The 12831-nt window shown below is 35.3% G+C and overlaps 1 protein-coding gene and 1 pseudogene across 11 annotated transcripts in view; one reads left to right on the forward strand and one right to left on the reverse strand.

Moving 5' to 3' along the window:
- The window catches only part of MATR3 (matrin 3), a 50269-nt gene extending 39196 nt beyond the window's left edge, over positions 1-11073 (forward strand). For 5 of the 11 annotated variants that reach the window (XM_045184015.2, XM_053913391.1, XM_024575317.3 and 2 more), the window contains 8 exons: positions 358-483; positions 656-823; positions 3892-4023; positions 4414-4457; positions 4550-4922; positions 6463-6829; positions 7270-7391; positions 9982-11073. In XM_045184015.2, the coding sequence (XP_045039950.1) occupies positions 358-483; positions 656-823; positions 3892-4023; positions 4414-4457; positions 4550-4922; positions 6463-6829; positions 7270-7391; positions 9982-10032 (1383 nt within the window). In that variant the 3' untranslated portion in view covers positions 10033-11073. The remainder of the gene's footprint in view (positions 1-357; positions 484-655; positions 824-3891; positions 4024-4413; positions 4458-4549; positions 4923-6462; positions 6830-7269; positions 7392-9981) is intronic. The other 6 variants (XM_053913388.1, XM_071219493.1, XM_024575321.3 and 3 more) reach the window with 2 other exon arrangements.
- Positions 7810-8391, reverse strand: LOC128779469 (large ribosomal subunit protein eL21-like; annotated as a pseudogene).
- Positions 11074-12831: the final 1758 nt, after the last annotated feature.

Raw genomic sequence — 12831 nt, forward strand, 5'->3', positions numbered from 1 at the left:
CAATACTAAATTCTACTAATGGATAATTACTGAGTTTATAAATTGAGATTCTTAAGCTGTAAATTGGCATTATTAAACTACTGTAAGTTCTCTAAAAGGATAATTCTTTGGAAAGCCATTTCAAACTTCTACCAAAATTGTGCTAAATTGTTATTTCAAGTCCATTAGGCATAAGTGATAGTTTTAGCAGCATGAATAAAATCTGAGGGGACCTTTAATAAAATAGCAAGTCAGCAGTGTTGGTATTTCTACTTTTAGATTCTTAAAAGTATTTTTTATTTAATGGTTAAATGTCTGGAAAGACTTTCAACAATATTTGTTTGAAATGGTTTTTTGCCTGTGTGTTTACAATTTCAGGCATTTATTGAAATGGCGACCACAGAAGATGCTCAAGCTGCAGTAGATTATTATACAACAACACCAGCATTAGTATTTGGCAAGCCAGTGAGAGTTCATTTATCCCAGAAGTACAAAAGAATAAAGGTAATACCTATATTTTTTTCAGAATTGTATTTGTATTACCATTTTTTGTATCATTTTAGTAACTACTTTAAATTGCTGCTAATAACTAGGATAATATTAAGTATTAACTAACAATTACTGCATCCCTACCAACATGTGACACTACCTTTTTTTTCTGTTTATTAAATTAAAGAAACCTGAAGGGAAGCCAGACCAGAAATTTGATCAAAAGCAAGAGCTTGGACGTGTGATACATCTCAGCAACTTACCTCATTCTGGCTATTCTGACAGTGCTGTCCTTAAGCTTGCTGAGCCTTATGGGAAAATAAAGAATTATATACTGATGAGAATGAAAAGTCAGGTAATATATGTGTAGAGGTTTTAAGAAAGATTATTTCTTAAAATTTTTTTCTTTGGTATATCCTCATTTTTAATAAAGCAAGGAGAAGTAACTTTCTTTATTATCTCAGGTAAATTTCCTTAGCCAAACAATGATAAATGTTTTCATTTTTTAAAATTTTGTTTATTTATTTTTAATATATTTTATTGATTATGCTATTACAGTTGTCCCCTTCCCCCCCCTTCACTCTACTCTATCCTACACACCCCCTCCCTCCCACACTCCCCCACTATAGTTCATGTCCATGAGTCATACATGTAAGATCTTTGGCTTCTACATTTCCTATACTATTCTTACCCTCCCCCTGTTTGTTTTCTACCTACCATTTATGCTACTTATTCTCTGTACCTTCCCCCCTCTTTCCCCCTCCCCTGTTGATAATGTGATCTCCATGTGATCGCCATTTCTTTGGTTCTGTTCCTGTTCTAGTTGTTTGCTTAGTTTGCTTTTGTTTTTGTTTTAGGTTCCATTGTTAATAGCTGTGAGTTTGCTGTCATTTTTACTGTTCCTATTTTTGATCTTATTTTTCTTAGATAGATCCCTTTAACATTTCATATAATAAGGGCTTCGTGGTGATGAACTCCTTTAACTTGACATTATCTGAGAAGCACTTTATCTGCCCTTCCATTCTAAATGAAAGCTTTGCTGGATAGAGTCATCTTGGATGTAGGTCCTTGCCTTTCATGACTTGGAATACTTCTTTCCAGCCCCCTCTTGCCTGTAAGATCTCTTGAGAAATCAGCTGACAGTCTTATGGGCACGCCTTTGTAGGTAACTGTCTCCTTTTCTCTTGCTGCTTCTAAGATTCTCTACTTATCTTCAGTCTTGGGTAATGTAATGATGATGTGCCTTGGTGTGTTCCTCCTTGGGTCCAGCTTCTTTGGGACACTGAGCTTCCTGGACTTCCTGGAAGTCTATTTCCTTTGCCAGATTGGGGAAGTTCACTATTTGTTCAAAGAGGTTTTCAATTTTTTGCTCTTCCTCTTCTCCTTCTGGTATCCGTATAATTTGGATGTTGGAACGTTTAAAGATGTCCTGGAGGTTCCTAAGCCTCTCCTCATTTTTTGAATTCTTGTTTCTAAATTCTTTTCTGGTTGGATGTTTCCTTTCTTCCTTCTGGTCCACACCGTTGATTTGAGTCCCAGTTTCCTTCCCACCTCTATTGGTTCCCTGTACAATTTCCTTTGTTTCTCTTAGCATAGCCTTCATTTTTTCATCTAATTTGTGACCAAATTCAACCAATTCTGTGAGCTTCCTGATTACCAGGTTTTGAACTGTGCATCTGATGGGTTGGCTCTCTCTTCCTCGCTTAGTTGTATTTTTTCAGGAGCTTTGAAGTGTTCTGTCATTTGGGCCATTTTTTTGGTCTTGGCTGGCCTGTTACATAAAGGGGCAGCACCTTAGGTGTTCACCAGGGCAGGGTAACGCTCATAGCTGCACTGTGGCGCTATATGTGGGGGTTGGTCAGATAGAGAGGAGTGGCGCTTGCTCCACTCTCTGCTGGTTTTCAGTCACTCCCTCCACTACCCACAATCAAATTGGGCCCTTCTGGTGCTGCTTCCCAAGTAGTGGGTTTGTGTATGTTCTAGGTCCCTGTGGGTTTCTCCAACGAACTCTACTGTGAGGCTGGGAGTTTCTCCCACTGCTGCCTCAACCCCCCACAAGTGTTTTCAGCCAGTGGTTTGAGACTTCACCTCCCCACACTGGACCTCTGGGTTACGCTGTCACCGGGTCCGCCAGCTGCTACCTTGTGGGCCAGCTGCAGTTTTGCTTATCCCACTCCACAATCTGCCACCTTGCTGGGTCTGCCAGCCTCTGCCTTGCCACAAGTCCCCTCCGCCCATCTCCTCCCCTCCTACTGGTCTGGATGAATGTTTCTTTATTTCCTTGGTTGTCAGACTTCCATACAGTTCAATTTTCTGTCAGTTCTGATTGTTTTTTGTTTGTAAATTATTGTTGTCCTTCTTTTGGTTGTGTGAGGAAGCACAGTGTGTCTCTACCTACGCCTCCATCTTGGTCAGAAGTCCAGATTTTATTTATTTTTAGAGAGAGAAAGAGGGAAACATCAGTGTGTGGTTACCTCTTGAGCGCCTTCTACTGGGGACCTGGCCCAAAACCCAGGCATGTGCCCTGACCTAGGAATTGAACAAGCTACCCTTTTTGGTTTGCAGTCTGGCTCTTGCTTAATCCACTGAGCCACACCAGCCAGGGTTGATGTTTTTCTTTCCCCCACATTGTACTACATTGTGGGGGATACAGAGTAAAGCATTGAATAAATAACCAAAGAGTATAGTGGAAAGTAAAGCTCTCTTGCTCAGGCTGGTAACTCTATTTGTTTCCAGGGTTTGCTTCTAAAAATCTTCCTGTGTTTGTATAGATGTTTCTCTCTCTCTCTATCTCTCTCTCTCTCTCTGTCACTCACTCTCTTTCTCAATTTTATTTATTTATTCTTAGAGGGGAAGGAAGTAAGAGAGAGTGGCATGAAGGGGACGACATAGATTGGTTGCCTCTTCTAAGTGCCCTGACCGGGAATAAACTGACAGACTTTCACTTTGTGGGATGATGTTCAAACAAATTAGCCACACTGGCCAGGGTGTGTGTGTGCTTGTTCGCTCGTTCTCTCTCTCTTTTTTACTTCAACCAAAATTATACATGATTTTTAAAAATTTGGTTTGCTCATTTGTTTTTTCAGCTGATACTTAATTGGTGCACCATCTGATAATTTACATTCTGAGGTTATATCCTTTCAGACATTTTTATTAACTTCTTGTTCTTTTTATTACAGTATTTTGAGTAATACCTTCTAAGCTTATTACTTTGCTTTTTGCAGAAAGCTTTCAAATACATGGTTTAATATTTGGTGCTACTTTGTAAATCTAAGTTGTCCTTATTTTATTGGGTGACTTTTTACTCTTAACCAATGGCTCTGCTAAAGATGAAATTTTCCTAACAAGTGGATGGAAAGAATAATAAGCACTAGAGTTCTATACAATTCTTTGAAAAATAATGTTCTTTCTTATTTTTTTAAGGCCTTTATTGAGATGGAGACCAGAGAAGATGCGATGGCAATGGTTGACCACTGTTTGAAAAAGGCCCTTTGGTTTCAAGGGAGATGTGTGAAAGTTGACCTTTCTGAAAAATACAAAAAATTGGTACTAAGGGTATGTAGTACTTCATTTATAATTATTAAGAATATAGGGTTTGTTTATTAAAAGAGCAACATCTTCTCCGTTTCCGGTATTCTACAGTAGCAGAAGTTTTTTTTTATCTAGTGTTCTATAAAAGCACCTTTATTGCTTTTATATATTTATTGTATGTTAGATTTTAACATTTCTGCTACCAAAATGTTTTATTATCTACTGCTTTATTGAAATGCTGTTTGTAATGAACTGCCTACTGTAGGTAGCTTAAATTCTTGGGTATATTTATAGGGACTGAATAAGCTTATTTGATTATATGAAGGATGATTATCAATTAATGAGATAATTATATATCCTGCAAATGAATATTTTAATATATTAACGTAACTAATGCAAAATTTTGTCTTTTAGATTCCTAACAGAGGCATTGACTTACTGAAAAAAGATAAATCTCGGTAATTTCATTGTATCTGTGTGTGTATAAACCTTATTGTATTAAACTTTTGTTTTCCAACTTAGAATTAATTGACGTGTATCTTGATTTCAGAAAAAGGTCTTACTCTCCAGACGGCAAAGAATCTCCAAGTGATAAGAAATCCAAAACTGACGGTTCCCAGAAGACTGAAAATACAACTGAAGGTAAAGAACAAGAAGAGAAATCAGGTGAAGATGGTGAAAAAGATACAAAAGATGACCAGGCAGAACAAGAACCTAGCATGCTTCTTGAATCTGAAGATGAGCTACTCGTGGATGAAGAAGAAGCAGCAGCACTACTAGAAAGTGGCAGTTCAGTGGGAGATGAGACAGATCTTGCTAATTTAGGTGATGTGACTTCTGATGGGAAAAAGGAACCTTCAGACAAAGCTGTGAAAAAAGATGGAAGTATGAGTGCTTCAGCTGCAAAGAAGAAGCTTAAAAAGGTAAAGAAGATTGTGTACATTAACCTGTTCTAACAGAAAACTAGATCAGTGTTTCAAATTATTCACCCTGGCAGGATCAGATTAAAGAGAATTAGTCATTTATGTTAGGGAAAAAAATCAGATATGAACAACAATACAAACGTTTAAGTCTAAACTCTGCAATAAATAGATTAAATAGTACCTCTTGTCGTTGCCTAAAAACTCCAACTCACAGAGAACTTTCTAGTAATGGAGAAAGACTTTTCTGTATTGTAGTGATAGTGTGTGAGTACTTGGAGGCAGCTATATAGTTCATCCTGTTTATTAAAAGATGGGGTGTGAGTTTGCATTAAGTTAACTGACCAAAGATACTTAAAACATTTTTCCACTCATTCAAAAATTGTCAAAGACTTTTTATATTTGAAAAACGTGAGCTTGATCATATACTTTAATAACTTTTTAAAAACAATCTTTTTTTAATACTCACCAAGGATGTGTTTATTGAATTTAGGGAGAAAGGGAGAAAGATAGAAATATCAATTGTGTCCCGTACGTACCCTGACCTGTGATTGAACCCACAACCTTTTGGTATACAGGATGATGCTCCAACCATGAGCCACCCAGCCAGGACAGATACTTGAATAACTTTTATTTTTCTTAGAACACGTTATGGAAAGAGCATATCAGGTGAATATGAATATAAAAATACATACATGATGCAAAGAACAGTAAAGACCTATGTTACACTAACTACCTACATTAATGAGTTGAGCATTAAATTGCCTTTGAAGCCCCTTATGTTAAATGGCTCTTGAAATGAGATTTTTGTAATCATAGTTTGTTAGTTTCTTCTAAACAACATTCAGCTATTGGAAAACTAATGTTTACCTCCAGATTGTTAAGAGCTTGTGATTATTGAGCACTTATTATATGCCGTAAATTTTTCTAACCTCTTTTGTGTACGTTAACTTAATCTTAACAGTAACCATGTACAGTAGATGCCTTTGTTATCTGTATCTTATGAATGAGGAAATTGAGGCATGGAGAAGTTCCATAAATTGTAAATGGTCCATCATCATATTGCTTATAAGTGACAAGGCCAAAATTTAAATCTAGGCGGGTCATGCTCCAGAGCTTGCTTGCTTTTTGTTGTTGTTTTTTAATCCACTGCACTGTTTCAGATTGAGTATTTTCTAAAGGAGTGGTATTGTAAGATACTGCCTTCCAAAGGACATCATTTGATTATTTGTAACTAATCAGCTTTTTTGATATATTCCCTATTAGTATAAAAGTCTCAGTGTAGAATATGAATGCCCTTGTTTCGTTTATTTTGTAGTCTTTGTGTAAGGCAAGTCTTCAGTTATTTAGCTTTAAAACAAGCTAAGTTTTTGTGCTTTTTTTTTTTTTTTATATCATCAGTGATTGGGGGGGGGGGAAGGAAAGTCAGTATTTTGAGAGAATGCATAGAGACAAAAGACGCTATTCCTTTCCCTTCAAGTAAAGCAAATGGAAGGGATGCTGCAGGACAATTGTTGCAGAGTAAATTTGTCTTTCTTAACAGCGTCGTTTCCCAGGGAATATGGAAGGTTTTGTCACTCTAGATGAGGTTGGTGATGAGGAAGATTCGGAACTTCAGAAACTTCGTAAATCGGGCATGGCATTTAAATCTGGTGACAAAAATGATGATGGTTTGGTTGAAATTAAGGTGGACAAGATGGAGGAACTTGATCAAGAAAATGAAGCAGCGTTGGAAAACGGAATTAAAAATGAGGAAAATGCAGAACCTGGTGCTGAGTCTGCTGAGAATGCTGATGATCCCAACAAAGACACAAGTGAAAATGCAGATGGCCAAAGCGATGAAAACAAGGAAGACTATACAATCCCAGATGAGTATAGAATTGGACCATATCAGCCCAATGTTCCTGTTGGTGAGATTTAAGGCTTTGTTCTACCCCTCTCACCCTTCCCAAACTCTTACATGATTTTAAAATTGGTCTTACATAAGCTCTGATAGCATTTTACATTTATTTCTGTACAGAACAACTTGTAAATCTTGATATATTCTCTTTTCTTACTCAAGTCACCTTATTTTGTATTATCTTTTGTTAACATTACACAATATGTACTCTTCTCAAAGCTTTCTGAGAATTTCACCTTGTTTTTGTTTTGTTTACCTGTATATTTGTGCCTTTTTAAGAGTACTATTAGGTGGGACCTTGAACATCAATTAAATACAACTCAATAATGTCATGTTTTTTGTTGGATTTTTTTTTAGCTTAGGTTATATTGGACTTCTCACACACACAAAAATTTGAGAACACTAATACTCAGTTTACTGAATTTGTAAGAATGTATGTTTGTGTTCTAGGTATAGACTATGTGATACCTAAAACAGGGTTTTACTGTAAGCTGTGTTCACTCTTTTATACAAATGAAGAAGTTGCAAAGAATACTCATTGCAGCAGCCTTCCTCATTATCAGAAATTAAAGGTAAGGCTAAATCTTAGAAGAGCTCCGTTAAAACAAACAAATCATACAAGTTTATGGAAAATAAAATGTGTACATTACCTTTGTTGGACCCAGAGATAATAGTTTTCTGTCTTTATTGATGGGCCCTAAGTAGTTAAATCAATTCTATAAACATTTATTCAGACTATCTATAATAACACTGATTAAATGATGATAATTTAGTAATTTTTAACCATGTCATAAAATTAGTCGTAGTATTCTCAAGTGGGTAGTGGACTATAATTTGTCTAATTTGGAAAATTCTGGATGCCAGAAGACCAAGTGGCATAATATAAAGCTGAATATGAATTTCAGCTTTATTAAGTGCTATGTCCTGTCATACTTAATGATTTTTACACGGACTTTAAATTATTATTTGTTAATAATGATAGTCTTCAGTAACTTTTATGACCAACAGAATATAAGGTTAATGGGATAAATTAATAAAGCACAAAAGACTAAGAATTTTATTTTATTTTATTTTATTTTATTTTATTTTATTATCAGTATAGAAGTCATTTTTTTTTTCCACACTTGTCATGCCATGAATTCATAGGGAATGGGTTCCAACAGCTCAGGTTCCTTTCCATTAGTTCTCACAAAGTGTGCTTCTCTGGGTAGAGTAGGCTTTTGCTTCAGTTGAACCCAGGTACCTTTCTCTTTGGCTTCCTTCTTTTTTTGATCATTTTCCTACACACGTTTCAGGAAGCTATCTCGACTCTTTGAGTGTTTAATATGCTCAATTTGTACATTAATTCTCTTGGCAAGAATCTTGCCCTTAGCTTGTTTAACAACAATGCCCACCGCATGCTGGGTGACATTGTAGACTCTTCCAGTTTATCCATGGTAACATTTGTGGGGCATTCCTTTCTGTTCCTCTGTAGCCAAAGGAACAACTCCATGTTTTCTAAAAGGCCCAGAGAACATATAACGGGTACCTCTCCTCTTTCCCTTTGTGTTAGTCATTTTGGCAAATTACTGGAAGATGGAGGTTCCAAAAGACTAAGAAATTTCTATTTCAATAATTTAAAATTTGGTAATTTAGTGGCTTCTTTAAGGACTGAGTATTGAAGTAGATGATGGGAAAACAACATCTAAGTAGAAGTTAAAGAACTGAACTCATAATTGTAGATAACTTGGTTTTTTACACTGCTTTATAATATAAAACTACAAAAGTAGTCATCAAACATGTTCTATGAGTTGACTAGATGGATATTAAAATTTATGAAATAATCTAGTTCTTGGCTTGTATCACTTGTTTTAGAAACGTGTTCTTTGCTGTCTACATGTACCTTACCATCGTGAATATGTAAAAAGAATGATGGTTATTTTCAACAGTAGAAGCAATTTCATATTTTACCTGGTTTGATATTAAGCTGTTCAGTGGCAAAAACTATGTATTATTTAAAGATATATAAATGTCTCTGGGTGCTTGATACTTTATAAAGAATATCATGCTTTCTAATATTTTCTAGATATACTTTAGGAGGTGGCTCTTCGTATTTTAAAAGATCTTTGTCAACTTCAAGAATTATTAAGTAGTATCTTGCTAATGATAAATTATTTGATACTTTATTTTTACTTTTTACTTTTTAAGGCTATAATGGCTTCTAATCCTCATCGATTTCCAGTAACTGTACAGTTGATGAATTTCAGCCAAAAGTAAAGAAGGTTTTGATGTTTTAGATTAGATTTTCATTAAAATTTTTTAAGATTTTATTTATTTTCAGAGAGAAGGGAAGGGAGGGAGAAAGAAAGGGAGAGAAACATCAATGTGGGAGAGAGACATTGATCAGTTTAGTTGCCTCTCACACGCCCCCAACCGGGGACCCGGCCTACAGTCTAGGCATTTGCCCTTACTGGGAATCCAACCAGTGACTTTTCAGTTCACAGGCTAACACACAGTCCGCTGAGCCACACCAGCCAGGACAATACTATTTATAGTTTTTGTACTTTCATGAATGTCTTAACCAATCTCTGTTGTTGGGACCTCTACAAATTACAGCTCTAATACGGGGATCTGCAAACTACACTTGCAGCCCAGCTGCCATTTTTTATAGTTTTCTTGGGATACAGCTACTACCATTCATTAAGTATTGTTTATGGCCACTTATATTGCTATAATGGCAGAATTGAATAGTTGAGACAAAGACCAAATGGTCCACAAACCTAAAAACTTACTGCTGACCCTTTTAAGAAAATGTTGCCCATTTGGTTTAGTGGAAGGAGCATTGAATAAATTCATGTCATTTTAACCAATCTATATTCTTGAAGTGGTAGCAATTCTATTTTGTGACTGTGGCCTTATTTTTCTCATCTTTATGTTAGTGTTAATTGCACGTTGAAATAATTGTTTTTCACATTCTACCATTTTTTTCCTCCCATGCCTTATTGTGGTGTCCTGAACCAGATTAGTTTTGTATACTATAATAGGAATGTGAGTCTTTAAAATAGTGATAAGATTATAGGCTAAATTATACTCAAATCCCCAAAGTTGGATAGACTTTTATTTTGGAGTTAATTCATTTGTGTTTCTCAATCCCTGTAATTTTTTTTTTTTTTTTCTTTTCAGAAATTTCTGAATAAATTGGCCGAAGAACGCAGGCAGAAGAAGGAAACTTAAGATGTGCAAGAAACTTAAAGATTTCAGAGGAAATAATGGTTCTTTGTTTTTAATGTTAACCTTTTTTAAATACAATACTGATAGTTAGAAGAAAACTATTGTACTCTTTTTGTTTTAGTGGAAAAATAATAGATGTCTGTTCATGTGTTAGGTGTTACAGCAAAAACATACGGTTAAGTTAATGAAGAATTGTTTTTGTTTTATCAGAATGGTAACAGACAAGTACTTTGTAGTGACTGACTTCGTAAACTACTTAAGACAACTTGCACCGCTAAGAAAAAGGTACATAGAACTATTCAAAGAAATGAAATTTAGTAGTTCTGAGCTTCAAAGAAATGTCAAGACTTTTGATTCCATTCAATAAAGAACAAAACCAGTTGTATTTTTATTACTTTCATCTGAAACATTCCACATTTTACTCTGAGCCTTGCAGACTTTTCTTTTGAGTTTGAAGCTTTTTTGATTGCTTTTCATTTTTTCAGAACTTCATTAACTGAGAGTAGCAATTTAAATACAGGTGCAGTTTTCTTTTAATGTTATGCTGTTGTTTAGGTAATAAGAAATATTAATTATAATTGGCTTTAGATTTTGTAATTTTTTTCCCCTAAGTTTCTGCTAGATTTCGTACTCTAGTAGTCAATGTATTTTGGTGAAATGTAAAAAAAAAAAATTCCCATTCTCTTCGACCAGTATTAATTTTTTGAAACCTTACTGCTTGTCACTTGAATCCTGTAGCTGTCATACATCTGGTATAAGCAACATCTGATTCTTGAAGTGTGTAGACCATCTTTTCATATTTTCAAGATGTAATTTTACACTTACGCATTTTAAAAACAGTTTGGCTATAATCTAGACGCACGCTTCTAATCCATATACCTGCACATGTGACCTTTGTGAACAGAAATTTGCATGTATAATCTGTGTTTACTTGTAACTTTCTGGTTATATACTGCTTATATCTGTGGATTCAAGTTTCTGAAGTGAATACAATAAAAGCTTAGGTCATGTTCACTGGTTATACATGTTTGGAATGTTAACCAATATATTTGTCACTTGTGGTTTTTATTCACTGTTACCCTTTTTTGCATGCTTTAACAAATTATTACGTTTTTAATCTAGAGTGTTCTAAAGCGTGCTACTAAAGAGCTGAGTTTTAAAGTTTTGGGTGCTGGTGGATTTCTTGTTCCTGTTGTTTAACAAAATTAAGCTGTTCGTGGTCATGTAAAACCTTGGGAGTTAAATGCTAAGGATGAAGAAATAGCAAACACTGAAGTTTAGACATGTTTCAGTATTTAACAGTAAAATTAGAAGTAACATGGAATAGCGAGAAATAGTTGTATCAGCCTTTTTAATATGTTGGGTTTCTTGGTATAACGGATTATCTGTGTACAGTTTTTTCAAAGTTGTACTTATTTTTAGAGAGGAAGGGAGAGAAACATTGATTGGTTGCCTCCCACACAAGCCCCAATTGGGAACCAAATCCACAATCCAGGCTTGTGCCCTGACCAGAAATCGAACCGGTGACCTTTCAGTGTATAGGCCAACACTGAGCCACACCAGCCAAGGCTATAGGAATATTTTTTGAAATGTCCAAGTGTGTTAAAAAAGTATATCAAGTAGTTGGATAAAATTTTAAGGTCTACCTCTGAGGGTCAGGTGATAATTTCTTAATGTAACATGCACAAAAAATCCTTGCCAGTTTACTTCTGCAGTTTAATTTTGGTCTTTACTAATTACCTACTGTAGTTCAATGTTAACTTTTAACTAACAGCAACAACACAAAGCTTTGTGTGTACAATGGCATTCCTAATTGTTTCCTGTCAATGATAGCTTTTTTCCCATAGGTTTTACTTGTCAAAGTACCAAGTTGTAGAAAATGTTTAATATATTCCTTTGAGAGCATTTAGAAAGCAGAAAGTCTCATAAACTGCTAGTGATAAATAAAACAGTAACAACTATTTCCCAGATTATGGCAAACCTTTATTTAGTAGGAATGTTTCTACTTAAACCTGCTATAAAGTTTTTTTTTAAGATTTTATTTATTTATTTTTAGAGAGAGGGGAAGGGAGAGAGAAAAAGGGAGACAAACCTTGATGTGAAAAAGAGAGAATGTTGATCAGTTACTTCTTGCACATCCCCAAATTGGGGACCTGGCGTGCAACTGGGAATCAAACTGGGGACCTTTCAGTTTCACATCCAGGGCTGCTGTAGAGTTTAAGAATGTTTTTTCCGCCTCCATTTTATCCTTTAGTTTAATCTTAAACCTGTTGAGGGAAGCTTAGGAACACCTATTAGGTATTATGAAAGGTATTATTAAGGTTGTAAAGTGAAAGAGTGCACATAGTTTTTACCTGGCTTTGTTCACAATGGATTTTCAGTGTCTCAAAACAGTAAAATAAACAGGCTCATGCTGTGTGGTAGAATTCTGCAGGAATACAGCAAAACATTTTTTATAAATCAGATTAGTTTAAAAACGGTAGCGCCAATAGGCTGTTTAAGATGATTTGCAGTAGTGCTCAGAGCAGCTTTGTATTCCATAAAATAGGGTTTAGTGTATAGCTCAAAGCTCAAGTATTGAATGGTAATGAGTTTGTGATTGTAGTGCTTGGCAAGGAATCTGATGTTTTAATTAAGCTGGGGTTAAAGTGCTCCTTCTTCACTCTGATTCCTGTCCTATGAAAGTCAGGGGTAAAGCTAAGATATTTTTTCTTTATACTAATGGTTCTCAAATGTTAGCAAGTGTCAAAATTACATGGAGGCTCCTTTGAAACATTGCTGGGCCCTGTGTGTAGAATTTCT

This window comes from Desmodus rotundus, chromosome 10, assembly GCF_022682495.2.
Source record: "Desmodus rotundus isolate HL8 chromosome 10, HLdesRot8A.1, whole genome shotgun sequence".
Lineage (NCBI taxonomy): Eukaryota > Metazoa > Chordata > Mammalia > Chiroptera > Phyllostomidae > Desmodus > Desmodus rotundus.